At 47.9% G+C, this 16,378-nt stretch overlaps 1 protein-coding gene across 3 annotated transcripts in view; it reads left to right on the top strand.

Annotated features, from left to right (window-relative positions):
- The first annotated feature begins 1,968 nt into the window (after nt 1-1,968).
- Nucleotides 1,969-16,378, top strand: part of EVC (EvC ciliary complex subunit 1) — a 96,023-nt gene continuing 81,613 nt past the window's right edge. For all 3 annotated transcript variants that reach the window (XM_039468093.1, XM_039468092.2, XM_074395876.1), the window contains exons 1-2: nt 1,969-2,316; nt 10,928-11,053. In XM_039468093.1, the coding sequence (XP_039324027.1) occupies nt 2,143-2,316; nt 10,928-11,053 (300 nt within the window). In that variant the 5' untranslated portion in view covers nt 1,969-2,142. The remainder of the gene's footprint in view (nt 2,317-10,927; nt 11,054-16,378) is intronic.

Raw genomic sequence — 16,378 nt, 5'->3', positions numbered from 1 at the left:
GAAAGAGGGGAAGGAGTTGGTGTCTGAAGACGCAGCCCTGAGCAAGCTCTCCCGGAACTCTCTGTGGGCACAGAGGGTTGCTTTGCCAAGGGAGGCAGGAGGAGAAAGACCCTGGAAGGAGGGCTGGTGGAGCCTTTTGTCTGATCCTTATCCCGGCTTAGGTCCTGGGTGGCCGCTGACACGTGCTGACGGGAGAAGGCTCCGCTCCTGCCAGCCTTCCTGCTGGGCGGCTGGTTAGGCTGTCTAAAGTTTCAGGCCAGAGAGCCTGGCCCCTGGCAGCCTCTCCCCATAACCCAGACCGTCCAAGGACAGGCCTTTCCTAACCTAGCATGGACAAGGCCACGAGATTTGAGAACCTGAGAATTTATAGCCAAGTTCCCCACACCAGGGGTGACCTGGCAACTGTCAGCATGAGACAAGGCCACAGGCTAAATGCCAGGCAAGTTGCTGGACCATCAATTTTACTTAACAGTCAGTAATTTAAAGGTTAATTGAATAGTCAAATAACTTTATGATAAAGTAAAATGCAAATAACCCTACATTTAAAAATTCTTCTTATTACTATTTTTTTATAGAGTCAAGACCTCACTATATTGCCAAGACTGGTCTTAAACTCCTGGGCTCAGACAATCCTCCCACTTCGGCTTCCCAAAGTGCTGGGATTACAGGCATGAGCCACCACACCCGGCCCAAACACCACCTTTAAAAAACTAAATCCTAAGCATTGATGGAAATACCCTGCATAGTATTCACGGAAATACCCAGTATAAAGCAAGAGCATCAAGTTATTGCGTCCCCAGGAACCCTGGAGATGCTTCTAAGGAAATATATCAGAAGCTCCACATAGCAGAGAGTTTGCCCTCAAGCCAGAGAGACACAGGTGTCAATGGGGCAGGAATTCTGTCCCACTCGGTAACTGCGAGAGGTTAAATGAGTCACCTCTCCTCTCTGTCGGTTTCTTCATTTTTAAAGAGGATGAAGAATTTGGATCACAGTTCCCATGTTGCCATGCGGAAATGACGAAATAAACTAGAAACAAGCTGGACATTCAGGCGGAAAGGACAAAGCTCTTTTCTGCTGAAGCAGATCCTCATGGTGTCCCTGAGCCCAGCCCGCACAATGAATTAAGCTCCACAGGATAGGAGTGTGCGTGTGTGTGTGTGTGTGTGTGCACGCGCGCAAGTGTACATTCTTGTACATGCATGTGTGCTTTACCCCCGCACCCCTGACAAAAGCAAACAACTAATAGCTACTCCATAAATGTTTGCTTAAAGCGAACGCAGGGTGATTAACTCATCTAATTGTTTATCCCTTTAAACAACTGTGAGATGGTCAATGCCCCTGATACCGTTTGGTTGTGGCTGGCCTATCCCCTGACCATGCAACACTCACTTAGCAGATTCTCCCCAAGTGCTCACTAAATGATGATGGTGCAGTGTCCTGGTCCTAGCAGGGACTGGGTGTAAGCGTCTCTCTATCTATCCATCATCCTGGGGAGATGGGGTATAACGGTCTCTCTATTGTCTTGACCTTCCCTGGGAGAAAGTAAGATTAAAACGGGAGTCTTTGCGTGAGCAAGTTCAGAGGCGCGGGGGGCGGTGTGGCCCCGGGAAGACTGATGGGTAGAGGTTAGGGACAAGGGCAGTGGGGTGGACGTGCGTTGGTCCCAGCGTCATCAGGAGGATGGTGCACCCACCGCAGAGGGTTATGGAGAAAGTTAATGGGATCGTGACTCGAAATGCTCGGCATATTCTAAACCTTAATAAAGTTAAAGGAGCAACGCCTTCCTCGGTGGTCGGGGTCCCTCTTTCTCCCCGGGAACCCAGGAGTCCCCTTGGAAACCCGGCTCCCTCCGGAAGGGTCCAGGGCTGGGAGGCGAGCCCCTCTCTGGGCATGCTCAGTGCAAGGGCAGGGCTGGGGCGGGGGTGGCTGAAAGTTTTGGGCGGTGATCTAGGCTCCTCCCTCGGGCTCAGCGAAGCTGGGAAGGGGAAAGGAGCTGGAGCCTGGAGACCGCACAGGCCGGAAAGTGCGGAGCGCGCCGCGCCCCTGACGCGCCGGGCCTCCGGGTCCCGCTTCGCCGCCCTGGCGGGGACTGTGCACCAGGCGGCGGGATGCGGCGGGGCGGCCGCCTGAGCGCCCCCGATGGCCCGCGGCGAGGCGGCCTGCAAGAGCGACGCGCGGTTGCTGCTGGGCCGGGACGCGCTGCAGCCGGAGCCCGCGCTGCTGGCCCCCGTGGTGCTGCTGGGCGCCGCGCTGGGCCTCGGCCTCGGCCTCTGGCTCGGCTGCCGCGCGGGCCGCAGGCGACCGCGGCACCAGGTGGGTCCGCCGACCGGGCAGCGGAGGGGCGGAGCGGGGCGCGGGGCTTTTGGGTCCCGCGGGCTGGAGCCCAGGCTCTGCGACCCCTTGAGCCTGGTTGGGGACTTTGCGCTCACAGGGGTCCCCTTCTGCTCCTGGAAGGAGACGGCGGGTGACTAGAGAGCGTTGGCCTGTTTCATCCCGCTCCGTGTGTGATCCTAGACAGCAGCCCAACCGCGCCACGCCTCGGTCTCCTCATCTGCAGCACCCAGGGCTTGGACAGGATGCTGGCCCCGCTCACCGTGGTGGACCGAGGAGGCTGGGGATCCCACCCCTGAATGCCTGTTCCTGCTTCTGCCTCTTCCTTCCTCGCGGTGTGGGTTACCTCGGCTGGCCCGAGTCCCAGCTGCCACATTGGGATGCATTCATTCATGCATTCATTTATTCATGCCACAGTAAAAGTTTTCGGGCACCTTCTACACCCAGTCACTGGCCTAGGGACCACATTCATGAGCAAGAGAGACCCTGCGTTGCCTGCTTGAGGTTCACATCCTCAAGAAGAAGGACGAGTTGCAAGTTTGCAAGTAAACTTTGGGTTATGACACCCCATGAGGAAGTCTGTGATGGAGCACTGACAATACTAGCGTTTCTTAAGTGCTGACTGTGTACCAGGCACTGAGCCAGATCCTCTGCCTAAATGAGCTCAATGAATCTCCACAACAGTTTGAGTTGATTTCATGAATGTCGCTGCTTTGCAGATGAGAAAACTGAGGAACAGAGTGGTTAAGTAACTTATTAAAGTGACTGACATATCTAACCCCAAAGCCACTGTGTTTTGCATGGATGAGGGTCTGGGTGGCTGCCTGAATGGGACCAGTGGATGCTTCATATGCGCAAGCCCTCATGGAATTGACTGTGCATGGCGACACCCGGCATGTGGCAGGCATTCCATCAACAGTGGTGTGGCCACTATTTTAGGTCCTTGCAGTTTCTGCCTCTTTGAAGTGTGTGTGTGTGTGTGGGGGGGGGGGGCAGGGAGGGTAAAGTCTGTGAGTTCAGAAACAAGATGACATAGTCTTGCTGTCCCCATTTCTGGCCTCTGGGAAGAGGAAACAGACCCTGTGCAGGTACTTTCAGAATGTGGTGACTCATGGTGAGCATTGCCCTATAGAGGGCTGAAACTAAGATAAGGCAAGATGCTTGTAGATGAATTGAGGGTTGTCAGATCCTGCTGGCGATTAAGTGATGCTAAGAGATGCTGGCTTGTTGGATAGAGTGGGAAAGTGAAGTAACATACAGACTCTGCTAGGTGCCCTATGCAGTGTTTACAGACATCTGGTTCTTTTTTTTTCTTTTTTTTTTTTTTTTTTTTTTGAGACGGAGTTTCGCCCTTGTTACCCAGGCTGGAGTGCAATGGCACAATCTCGGCTCACCGCAACCTCCGCCTCCTGGGCTCAGGCAATTCTCCTGCCTCAGCCTCCTGAGTAGCTGGGATTACAGGCACGTGCCACCATGCCCAGCTAATTTTTTGCACTTTTAGTAGAGACAGGGTTTCACCATGTTGACCAGGATGGTCTCGATCTCTCGACCTCGTGATCCACCCGCCTCGGCCTCCCAAAGTGCTGGGATTACAGGCTTGAGCCACCGCACCCAGCCAGACATCTGGTTCTTTATACTCCAGCCCATGAGGTGGAGAAACTGTCATTATCCCCGCTTTACCGTGAGGCAGTGCAGGCTCTGCAAGGTTATTGGTCCAGGGTGCCACGATGAGTAAACAGTGGGGCTGAATTTCAACCCTAGTCGGTTTGAACCACAAAGCCAGAGCCTTAAGCATCTGCTACCTGGTGAGGTGGTGGTTAGTATCTTATTTGCTAGCTGATTCAGCTAAGGCTTACTGGGATTAACCAAGCCATCTGGGTGTGCACAGCTAGTCAGTTGAGGCTTAGAGCAGGGTGGCAGTCGTGGTGGGACTGTGGCTCAAAGTAGGATTAATAGTGTTGCAGGAGCGGCCACGAGAAACAGATCTCTCCGACACCGAATATTGAAGGAAGGAGTCTATTCGGCCGGGAGCAAGGTGGCATATTTGCCTAATATCCAGGCTCCCCTAACAAAGGAAGGTTCCTTCTTTATATAGGCTTATACTTTAGATGTTACATGTGGAGGAATCTTAGGTTCATAGCTTAACATATGAAAAGGGTTTACAGTCTTAGGAATTACATATGAAAAGGGCTTCAGTTTACAGTCTTAGGAAAAGGGAAGTTAATCTGAGATCCCTGGGTCTCCCTCTTCAATAGGATTTTCTTATAGTTCGACCTGATCCTTGCAACAACATTCTTTCTGATGGGACTCCTTTCCTCCTGTCTTCTCCCTCTAGTTTTTATTTATAAAATGCACGTCGGACAATGTGACTCTCCTGATTCAACACCTCCAGAGACTCCTGGCTGCTTGCAAAGACAATACACTGTTTCCTAGCACGGCACATAGGGTGGCTTACCGTCTCCAGAGCACCCAGCCACTTGCCTCCTCCTGCTCTCCTCCGCATTGCTGCACATCTGTTCTCTCTGCCTGCACTGGCCTTTCTCAGACTCTATCTTGCTGAGGCTTCAGGACACAGAGAGACTTCCCCGGCCGTGTTAGATCAGGCACCTCCCTGCTTTCTGGGCACTCTGTTCTCCTCTAATCCAAGTCACAGTTTTATTTTGCACTGCTTACCTTTTGTTGTTTTCTTTTTATTTTATTATTTTACCTTATTTCATCATTAAACCTGTTTTATTTACATCAAAGTTGTTCATGTACATAATTTAAAGTAGTAGTTCAAAAGAAGCAATAGCCCCACCCATTTCCACCCCCCCACCCCCCGCTTCTCAACAATGACCTTGTTAACTCTTTCTTTTCCTTAAAGTAAAAGCAAGTTTGTTAAGAAAGTAAAGGAATAAAAGAATGGCTACTCCACAGGCACAGCAGCAGCCTGGGCCCCTCCACTGAGTATGTTTATAGTTAGTTACTCCTTGATTATATGCCAAATGAGGAGTGGATTATTCATTTATAGGGAAACGGGTGGGCAATTCCTGGAACTGAGGGTTTCTTCTGTTTTTAGACTATATAAGGTAATTTCCTGATGTTCCTGGCATTTGTAAACCCTCACTGTCACTTAGCATGCTAATGTATTATAATTAGCATAATGACCTTGTTAACTCTTTCAGCTGGTTATTTTGGGAATTTACTTCCCATTTTTGGATAACGTGCCAATATTGCTGCTGCTTGCTTTTGTTTGTTTGGGTTTTTTTTTTTTTTTTTTTTGGCTGCATGAAATAGCCATTGACCCTCCACTGTGGAAAGGAAGAAGACTTAGCTCTGTCGCCTCCTCTCTTCCCTAAGATGTCCACTCTTCCCAACACCACCACCACCCTCCCGATATGGTTATAGGAGAATTTGGCTTAAGTTACTATTCGGTGTTTCCATTATTACAATTCTGTAAACATTATTTACTGTAAGTCGAGGATCAGTTATGAATACCTTCTTTTCTTGAACAACACTCTGTTTTTCCTGAAATTAATAATCATCCCTTTTTTTTGGCTTTTTGTTTTTTGATTTATTTGGGACAGGGTCTCATTTTATTGCCCAGGCTGGAGTGCAGTGGCATGATCATGGTTCACAATAGCCTTGACCTCTTGGGCTCAGGTGAGCCTCCAGCCTCAGCCTCTCAAGCAGCTGGGATTACAGGCTTGCACCATCATGCCTGGCTAATTTTTTTTTTTTTTTTCTGTTTTTTTAGAGTCAGAGTTTTGCCATGTTGCCCAGGCTGGTCTCAAACTCCTGGGCTCAAACAGTCCTCCTGCCTTGTCCTCCCAAAGTGCTGGGATCACAGGTGAGAGCCACTGCATCTGGCCTCGGTTTCTTCGTTTGCTTAGATTCTGTGTACTTATCATTCATTTAACTCTCCCCCATATATATGCCTTTCTGTTCAGGACATTTGAATAATTAGATATTTGATCCATTTTATCTTCTTGAGAAAAACATCTTTCCCAGAAACATTCTGCCATGCTCCAGTTTGAGCTGTTGTTCTCTAGACAGTTCTCTAAAGTGTGCACCAGACCAGCAACATCATCATCTTGGAGAGCTTGATAGAAATGCAAATTTTGGAGCTCTGCCCCAGACTCACTGAATGAGAATCTCGGGGTAGGTCCAGCAAGCTGTGTTTAATAAGCCCTCCTGGTGATTGACATGTTCTTAAAGTTTGAGAAGCAGCTACTCATCGTGCTGGGACTTTCTCACAATTCTCCTGGGTTGAATCCTCTTTCAGGATTCCCCTGCTCTCCCCTTTCTTTAGCTAATTTCCTTGCATGCCTGGAGAACATCCTTCAGTAGCCTTTTTAAAAAGGGATGGATGCAACTCTTTTGAGGACTTCTGTGTCTGAAAATATATTCTTCTATCTTTATACTTAATTTGGTTAGAATAATTAGCTTGGAAATAATTTCCTGCCAGAATTTTGAAGGCATTTTTTCATTGTCTTCTAACTATTGTAGAACTAAACTGGGTGCCACCCACCTGGCACAGTAAGACCAGATTGCCACACTGAGGTAAAAAGGAAGGTGTTCATTCACAGAACACCAAGTCAGGAGGACTAGGCAGTTCATCCTCAAATCGTGACCTCCCTGATGACTTGCAGGTGAGGTTTTTTAAAGGTAAAGGTAAATTTCAGGAAAGCACAAGTTACAGGCAAAATCTTAAATCAATACATGGAGGTTACAGTTGGTTTCAGCCTAAGAGAGCGGGACATCTTGAAGTGGAGACTTGCAGGTCGGAGGTAGATTCAAAGATTTTCCGATCTGCTATTTTGTCAAGGAAGAGAAGCTCTGTTTTAAAATGTGGGTTCAGCAGAAAAGAATGTTAGCTCAGGCTCCTGGGCATGACTTTCTCTGAGTCCCCCAGGAGGAACTTTCGAACAAAGAATGGTGCTCAGAGTTTAGATCTCAGAGAAGGGGCAGCAGAGCACCTCAGCCATGGTTCCTCAGGGTGGATCCATTTGATGGGGGTCCAGGTTTCTGAAAACAACTCAGAGACTTATTATGTTATCTTTACTTTCTGTAGGGAAACCAAGCATCTCCCGACTCTAACTTCCTTGGCTATTGCTTTAAGCTGCTGTTACCTTCTTGCTTATCAAGTTGCTGATAATTTCTCTTGAGGAAAGTCAGGATTTTCTGTTATTTGCATGCTTAGGGCAGGGGATTTGCAGGCTCCTAAAAAGGAGCAGGGTGGAGCCCTGCTTCATCTCATAACTTCCACTGTTGCTGTTGAGGAAACCGATTCTATTCTGATCCTTGATACTTTACACAAAACCCCTTTTCCTTTTGCTCCTCTGTAGAATCTTTTTTTTTTTTTTTTTTTTTTTGAGACGGAGTTTCGCTCTTGTTGCCCAAGCTGGAGTGCAATGGCGTGATCTCGGCTCACCGCAACCTCCACCTCCTGGGTTCAGGCAATTCTCCTGCCTCAGCCTCCTGAGTAGCTGGGATTACAGGCACACGCCACCATGCCCAGCTAATTTTTAGTATTTTTAGTAGAGACGGGGTTTCACCATGTTGACCAGGATGGTCTCGATCTCTTGACCTCGTGATCCACCTGCCTCAGCCTCCCAAAGTGCTGGGATTACAGGCTTGAGCCACCGCGCCCGGCCTCCTCTGTAGAATCTTAAAGAACCTTTTGTTTGCTCCCAGTAAATGAAATTGTGCCAGGATGGTCTTGGTGAAAAGTCGTTTGTCACCCACAGTGCCAGGCCTTTGAAGTGTCCTTTCGATCCAGAATCATTTTCTTGCTTTCTTTGATGATCCTTTTCCTTTGATGATTCTTTCCTTCTTCTGGACGAAGGAGTTCTCTTCTTCCAGAAACTCCTATCATTTTTTTTTTAGGTTGAATTGGGCTTCTAATCCTAATCTTCCTCTCTCACTTCCCATCTCTTTGTCGTTTTTACATTACAGAGAGACTTTTCTCAACTTTATACTTGTATTCGATTTTTTGTATTTTCAATTTTCAAGAGTCCTTTTTTGTTCTGAGAATGTTCTATCTTGTTCTTGTTTTGTGAATGGAATATCTTCTGTGATCTCTCTGATCGTATTATATTTGTTTATTTGTTTAAGGTTTTTTTTCCCCCTTGCATAATGTGTTTCCTGCTTGCTTTTTTCCTTTTGTTTTGGATTTTATCTTTCATATTAGAGTCTGTCTTCAAATGGCTGGTAACCCGTTGGTCATTTTCAAGTGATGCTGGTGCTCCCTCTGTGGGATAGATATTTTTTTTCCCCAGTGTTTTTACTGTAGGACTTTCTGACTTTTTTTTTTTTTTTTTTTTTAGGCAGATTCTTGCCCTGTTGCTCAGGCTAGAGTGCAGTGGTACAATCTCGGCTCACTGCAACCTCCGCCTCCCAGGTTCAGGCTATTCTAAGTAGCAGGGATTACAGGCACCTGCCACCATGCCGAGCTAATTTTTGTATTTTTAGTAGAGACAAGGCTTCATCATGTGAGTCAGGCTGGTCTCAAACTCCTGACCTCATGATCTGCCTGTGTCGGCCTTCCAAAGTGCTAGGATTACAGGTGTGAGCCACTGTGCCTGGCTTTGATTGGGTCCTTCTTTGCAGAACCCTTGTACTGGCCAGCTAGGGTTGATAAAGAAACAACCCTCAAAATCTCTGGCGTCATCGTCTACCCCAAGGCCCACCCCAGCCTGCTGCATCTGTGCAGGCTTCTCTCCATGCCCAGCATGGGCCTGCCTCAGTGCCTTTGCACTTGCTAGTCTCTCTCTCTCTGGAGTGCTCTTCCCTGAGATATCTCAATGGCTGGTGGCCTTACTTCTTTTAAGTTCCTACTCAAATGCCACTTTGTCCAAGAGACTTTGCCTCCCAGCATCCTTCCCAGCCTCCACTGTTACTCTAGAACATGGGTCGTCCCTGACTTACCACGTGTTTTTTTTAATGTGTTTGCATCTTTCTTCTCTCAGTGCAATGTTAATGCCACAAAAGCAGAAGCTGTGTATTTTGTTCATTACTCTATTCCCAGTACTTAGAACAAGTCTTGACACAAAGCAGATGCTCGATAATAGTAGCTGATTAACTCAGTGACAAACTGGTAATATTTCTTTAGTTCAAAGATTAAATTCATGAGCAGCTAGTGATTAAAGAGGAAGTTGGTTAAGTGTCTGGGGTAACAGAATTTTTTTTTTTTTTTTTTTTTTTTTTTTTTTTGAGACAGAGTTTCACTCTTGCTACCCAGGCTGGAGTGCAATGGCGCAATCTCAGCTCACCACAACCTCCGCCCTCTGGATTCAGGCAATTCTCCTGCCTCCGCCTCCTGAGTAGCTGGGATTACAGGCACGTGCCACCATGCCCAGCTAGTTTTTTGTATTTTTAGTAGAGACGGGGTTTCACCATGTTGACCGGGATGGTCTCGATCTCTCGACCTTGTGATCCACCCGCCTCGGCCTCCCAAAGTGCTGGGATTACAGGCTTCAGCCACCGCGGCCGGCCTTGGGTAACAGAATTTTAAATACGGTTTATTCTCTTTATTCGTGGTAGTTATGTTCTATAAACTTGCTGAGAACACAGCATTAGTGAACACCAAACTGTTGTTCCTAGGGGAAAACCAGCATTAGGTTCCTATAAGCCTCTGGTCACATTTCCATTAACCAGTCAATACATAGCATTGTTTTATGTATGTTTCTGTTTAAAGATATCTTATTTAACACATGTTTTTGATGTATTAACATGGGACTCACAGACAACAGCATTGTAACTCATACCTGAATGAAGCTTCTATAACACAGCCGTTTCTCCAAAGGGCATGTCATAGTCTTCTTGTATTTCAGGAGACTAGAGAGCACTACTGCATGGTGCTTGGTGGTGGTTATTTTAAACAGTAAAACCACCAAGAAAAAGCACAGAAATGCAAACACTGTGGTACTAGAGTATGAACAGGATGTCTGTTTACAGCCTGAGAGCAGAGACAAGAAGGCAGAGTCCTGCCTTGTTCCATCTCAGCTGAGCATGTGCACGCTGGGCAACACAGATTTTTCAGGCTCTGCATGTATCCATGAATAACTGTGAAAGACCCATAAGCATTGGTTTGGGGGTCATAAGTAAATTTTAGCAACTACAGGAATTGGCAGATACAGAATCCATAAATCAGGAGCACTCGTTGTAGTTCAGAATAGAGACTATTCTATAACTTAAGGTCACCTAACATATTTTCTTAAAAACCATTAAGCAGATGATCAAAATCAACAGGAAAATTAATATGCATGGGCCATTTCCCATGCTTAGTTGTTAAATCGAAGGAACTCCCAGTCCAGCGGGGACCTCAACCTACAGGAAAAATGGAACGAGCTTTGCTCCGCATCTTGCTCCAAGTCCTGAGGGTGCCCTGAGATGGGGCACCCTGGAGGGATTAGGAGGACATCAGTGCAGACCCCATGTGGGGTAGGAGGCATCACACACAGAGGGCCAAGCTCGTGTCGAAGCGCAGAGGCAGGTGGAAGTGGCCACTGGACTGGGGCAGTTGACTGGCAAAAGTCACAGTGGGGACCAGGCTGACTGACATCAATGTTGTGTTTCTATCCACCCTCAACTCCTGGCCTTCCGGTTTTAGAAAGACGACACTCAAAATCTGCTCAGGAATTTGGAGTCGAATGCGCAGACCCCCTTGGAAACTGGCTCCCCATCGAGGAGGAGGAGGAGAGAGGTGCAGATGCCGAAGGACAAGGAAGCTGTTGATGTAAGCTTGGTGTTGGTGTTTGTTTGTAGAGGGACCCGTGGGAGGTGGGGTGTCCTCCCTGGCAGCCAGGTATCATGTAGACAAGCCTCTGACAGATGCATTTTCCCAATCGGCTGCTTTTTTTGAGGCATAATTTACGTATAGTCAAATGCACAGACTTTAAGTTTTACAGTTTGATGAGTTTTGACGATTGTGTACACGTTGGAACTCATACCCGCATCGAGAATGTTTTCATCACCCAGCAAGTCCTCTAGTGCTCTTTTCCGGTCAATGGCCACTCCCACCCACTTCCAGAGGCACCCATGCATGGGTGGGACAGTTTCGCTGTTCTAGAACCTTATGCAAATGGAGTTGTGCTGCCCTGCGCCTGTGTTCTCGCCACAGAATGCCTTGAGATGTTTCCCTTTTGTTGTGTGTATCAATAATTCGCCCATTTTTATTGCTCAGTGGCAGTGTACTGTGTGGATGTGCCATGCTCTGTTGTCTGCTCACCATTTGGTGGGTATTTCATTGGTGGATTGGGCTGTTTTCAGCATTTGGCTGTGATGAATAAGGCTGCGATGAACGTTGGTGTCTGTTTACTTTCATTTCATTTTACTTCCTTTAAGTAAGTCTCTAGGGGTGGGAGTGCTGGGCCTCTGGAAGAGATGTTACAAAAATTATCCTTGTTCCTGCCTTCCTGGAACCCTTACGCTATGCACAGAACATTGCTTTCTGGGTGAGCCTCGTGGTGGAGAGGATGTGACATTTCTAGTCACCTCCTTGTCCCCTAGAAAGCACTGCAGACTTCTTCTGGAATAAGGGGAAAGACTGAACTAGCGTTATGTCTTCGCATCTGCTCATGTCAGGCAGTTTTACACCTCTCACCTGTGAGTGATGCCAACACTCACGTGAATGATCTCGTCACCTTCCCTCAGCAGCCACGAGAGGCTGATCTGATTTATATCTTCCACATGAGAGAGCGAGGCTCAGCAGTGGTCTGCTCTCCTGAGTCCCGCAGCTGAGGAGTAGCCAAGCTGATATTAGTCCTTAGATTAGCCAGGCCCCTGCTTGGGAGTGCTGCACCCCCACCTCTGACTCCCAGCCTCTTCCCCTTCCCATCCTGTTCCATTCCATTCTGCAGCCTCAGCTTACCACGGAAGAAAATGGGTTGGGGATTTCAAAACAGATTTCCCCAAAGGTCTGAAGTCAGTAGGGCTCAGCTTCTAGTTAAGCTTTACAATCAGCTTTTGTGCCAGTCCTGGGTCTCCCTCCTGTGCTGGCGGGATCCTGTGGAACAGGGGCACCTCCCTGCCCTTGGCTGACACGGAGCCAGGTAGACGCAGGGAAGCCTCCGTTGCTGTCCTGGGACATGGCTTGTGGGAGATGAGTTGGAATGAGCAGATCTTTAACTTAACCCTTGGTAATTATTAGCTTGATAATGAGCATCTGCTAGGTGTTGCTGAATAGTGAACAGGTAAGACATTACTAGGCAGGAAAAAAAGAGTTAAGCTTACAGTGAGGTATAAACACTGAGGGCTCCCTGCAAACACTGACTGAGCACCTATTTGGATGTGCCCTGTGCTTCTCTGATGCTGTGTTTGCCTCTCCACGTGTGTCCATGTGTGTGTATGTCCCAGTCCGTCACTCCCTCTGCGGGTCTCTGTGTGTGTGAGCCTGCAGGTGCGCGGTGTCTCCCTGTCTTTGTGTCTCTCTTCCCCTCACTGCTCGCTCTCTCTACTGCTCTGCCCCTGTCCTGCCCTCTCACACTATTAGAATCTACTCACAGATGTGAAAACAGGTGTCCACACAAAAACTTGTATGCAAATGTTCAAAGCAACACTATTCACAATAGCTAAAATGTGGAAACAACCCAAATGTCCCTTGACTGACAACTAGAAAAATATTTGTGATATTTGCAGACATTGAAAGATTATTTGGCTATAAAAAATGAAGGGCTGATCCATGCTACAGTCTGGATGAACCTGGAAAATACACTAAATGAAAAAAGCCATTCACAAAAGACCACACGTTGTAGGATCCTGAGGGAATTTGTTCTGTTTCCAGGTCCATGAGGGGGTGAAGTTGTTTTTTTTTTATTTTTATTGCATTTTAGGTTTGGGGATACATGTGAAGAACATGCAAGGTTGTTGACAGGGAAAATGTGGCACATATACACCATGGAATATTATGCAGCCATCAAAAACGATGAGTTTGTGTCCTTTGCAGGGACATGGATGAACCTGGAAGCCGTCATTCTCAACAAACTGACACGAGAGCAGAAAATCAAACACCCCATGTTCTCACTCATAGGTGGGTGTTGAACAATGAGAAGTTTTAAGGGCGAAAGTTTCCCAGCGCCATGCACCCCTCCCATCTCTCTCCATCCGAGAAATTTAACGGTTTATGTTTATATTTCGGGGGCGCGGGAAGAAACTAAAAGTCAATCACCCCAGCGGAAGTTTAAAGGGACTCCTTTCATTGGCCAGAGGAACTTAGGAAGGTGGGAATTTCTCCCAGGATAAATTCCCCTGCTCCTTCACCCACGCCAAATTTCCAGCTTTCTGGAATCCCCTTCCACATGGTGAGAGCTCCCTCGGGATTTCCCCTCTAGAATCCCCTTCCGTACTCTTCGTAGAAGTCTTTCTCTTCTTCTCTTTGCTCTACCTAAATAAAATCACCTTTCTGCAACACTTCTTGGTCCAGTACTTACTTTTGTTTGTTTGTTTGTTTGTTTGAGACGGGGTTTCGCTCTTGTTACCCAGGCTGGAGTGCAATGGCGCGATCTCTGTTCACCGCAACCTCCGCCTCCTGGGTTCAGGTAATTCTCCTGCCTCAGCCTCCTGAGTAGCTGGGATTACAGGCACGCGCCACCATGCCCAGCTAATTTTTTGTATTTTTAGTAGAGACGGGGTTTCACCATGTTGACCAGGATGGTCTCGATCTCTTGACCTTGTGATCCACCCACCTCGGCCTCCCAAAGTGCTGGGATTACAGGCTTGAGCCACCGCGCCCGGCCCCAGTACTTACTTTTACTAGCATACAGGTGAGACCTGCGCTGGCCCCGCTGCTTCTGCTTTAAAAGGTCGGAGGCCGAAAACCCACAGCGTTCTCTCAGGGAAGCTGTGCCTCACCGGCGCTTAAGAAAAGTCCCGGTTACAATCCCATTCCTGTGAAATGTCTAGAACAGGAAGATTTATACAGACAGAAAGTAGATTAGTGGTTTCCAAGGGCTGGAGCAGAGGAAGGGGAGGAATGGGGTGACAATGAAAAGAGGACACGGTTTCTCGTTGATGCCATGAAAATGTTCTAAAGTTGACGGGAGGCTGGGCACGGTGGCTCATGACTGTAGTCCTGGCACTTTGGGAGGCTGAGGTGGGCAGATCACTGAAGGTCAGGAGTTCAAGACCAGCCTGGCCAACATGGTGAAATTCCATCTCTACTAAATACAAAAATCAGCCAGGCGTGGTGGGGCGTGTCTGTATTCCCAGCTACTTGGGAGGCTGAGACAAGAGAATCGCTTGAACCCAGGAGCTGGAGGTCGCAGTGAGCCAAGATTGTGCCACTGCAGTCCAGCCTGAGTGACAGAGCGAGACTCTGTCTCAAAAAAATCAGTCAGTCAGGTTGACTATAGTGATGGCTACACGTATCTGAAGACACTGAAAACTATGAAATCTTATACTTTCGTGAGTGAACTGCAGGGTGTGTGAATTAAATCTCAATAAAGCTATTAAACAACACTGTTTACACATAGGGCATCCTCGAATGTGATGGGAACAAGCTGGCTTTGGGACCTAGAATCCTGGAACCCAGTTCCAGCTCTGCCACGTGTTTACTGTGTGATGTTGGGCGGGAAGTGTAACCTGTCTGAGCCTCAAGTTTCTTACTTAAAATGACAGCAGTGATGGTGCTTCCCTACCCGCCCCCCAACCCTGGAGTCACCCAGGGCTGAGTTAATGCATGTGAATGTTCCTGCCACAGAATAGGTGCTCAATCAGTGTTTGCAGGGAGTCCTAAGTCATTCTACCCTGTTGTAAACTTGTTTTTTTCTGCCTAGTAATATCTTAGCTGTTCACTCTTCAGCTACACGTAGCAGATGCCCATTATCAAGCTAATAATTGCCAAGGGTTAAGTGAAAAATCTACTTGTTCCAGTGACTGGCTTGTCAGAATGCTCTTGGCTTTCTGCAGGCTGAGCTTGTCAAAATATGTGGCCAGGACTGCTTTGGCCTGTGGGTCGAGCTACAACTTTCTTGTCCTCTAGTGCCCAGAAAACCAGGGCTTGGTGGTTCCCGTCACACCTTGGATGACCTCTATTTAATGAACAACTCATCTCAGCTGAAAACAGAAAGTTCCACAAGGTTCTGAGGCTTGCTACTCCACAGCCTCTGTCTCTCCATCCCATTCCTTTGCTTTGCAGGGAGGGAGAGTGGGTAGAGCCTTTAAGGACTCATTTATGCATTCTCTGAAAAGAATCCCTTTATGTTGGTGACAGAAATGGCTTTTCCTTTCCTGCAATTACACTTTAACCAATTTTCTGAATAATTGCATTGCTTCAGCTGAAGAAGCTTAACCTTGTATATTTCGCTACAACCAATTTTCTAAATAATGGTATTGCTTCGGCTGGGGAAACTCTCCGAATTTGGAAGACACCTGACCTTAATGAGGAGCGCTTTAAAAAACTGAAGGCAGGCCGGGCGCGGTGGCTCAAGCCTGTAATCCCAGCACTTTGGGAGGCCGAGGCGGGTGGATCACGAGGTCGAGAGATCGAGACCATCCTGGTCAACATGGTGAAACCCCGTCTCTACTAAAAGTGCAAAAAAATTAGCTGGGCATGGTGGCACATGCCTGTAATCCCAGCTACTCAGGAGGCTGAGGCAGGAGAATTGCCTGAACCCAGGAGGCGGAGGTTGCAGTGAGCCGAGATCGCGCCATTGCACTCCAGCCTGGGTAACAAGAGCGGAACTCCGTCTCAAAAAAAAAAAAAAAAAAAAAAAAACTGAAGGCAGTGGCTCCTGTTCAGGGAGCAGAGCCTGCTCCTTCCCTGGTTTCAGGTGTCACATGTTCCTGGTCCTTTATGCCCTGGCAAAGACCATGACCATCCGTGGGCTGGCCCTGCAAGGGTTGCAGTCTGTAGGTAGGTGGATCAGGTTGAGGCTTCCTGCCAGCTGGGCTGTGTTCCTGATGCCCATTCCCCGGCTCCTCCATCCCCAGGTTCTGCCCTCACAGGTCTCTGGTGGGCCCTGTACCAACATCCTTTTCTTCTTCTTCTTTCTTTTCTTCTCTCTTCTTTTTTCTTTCTTCTTTCTCCTCCTCCTCCTTCTTTTTTATGTTTCTGATCTCAGCT

The sequence above is a fragment of the Saimiri boliviensis genome, chromosome 3 (assembly GCF_048565385.1).
Source record: "Saimiri boliviensis isolate mSaiBol1 chromosome 3, mSaiBol1.pri, whole genome shotgun sequence".
In the NCBI taxonomy this organism is placed as follows: Eukaryota; Metazoa; Chordata; class Mammalia; order Primates; family Cebidae; genus Saimiri; species Saimiri boliviensis.
The sequence above is the reverse complement of the archived record's forward strand: the minus strand, read 5'-3'. Positions and strand labels throughout refer to the sequence as shown.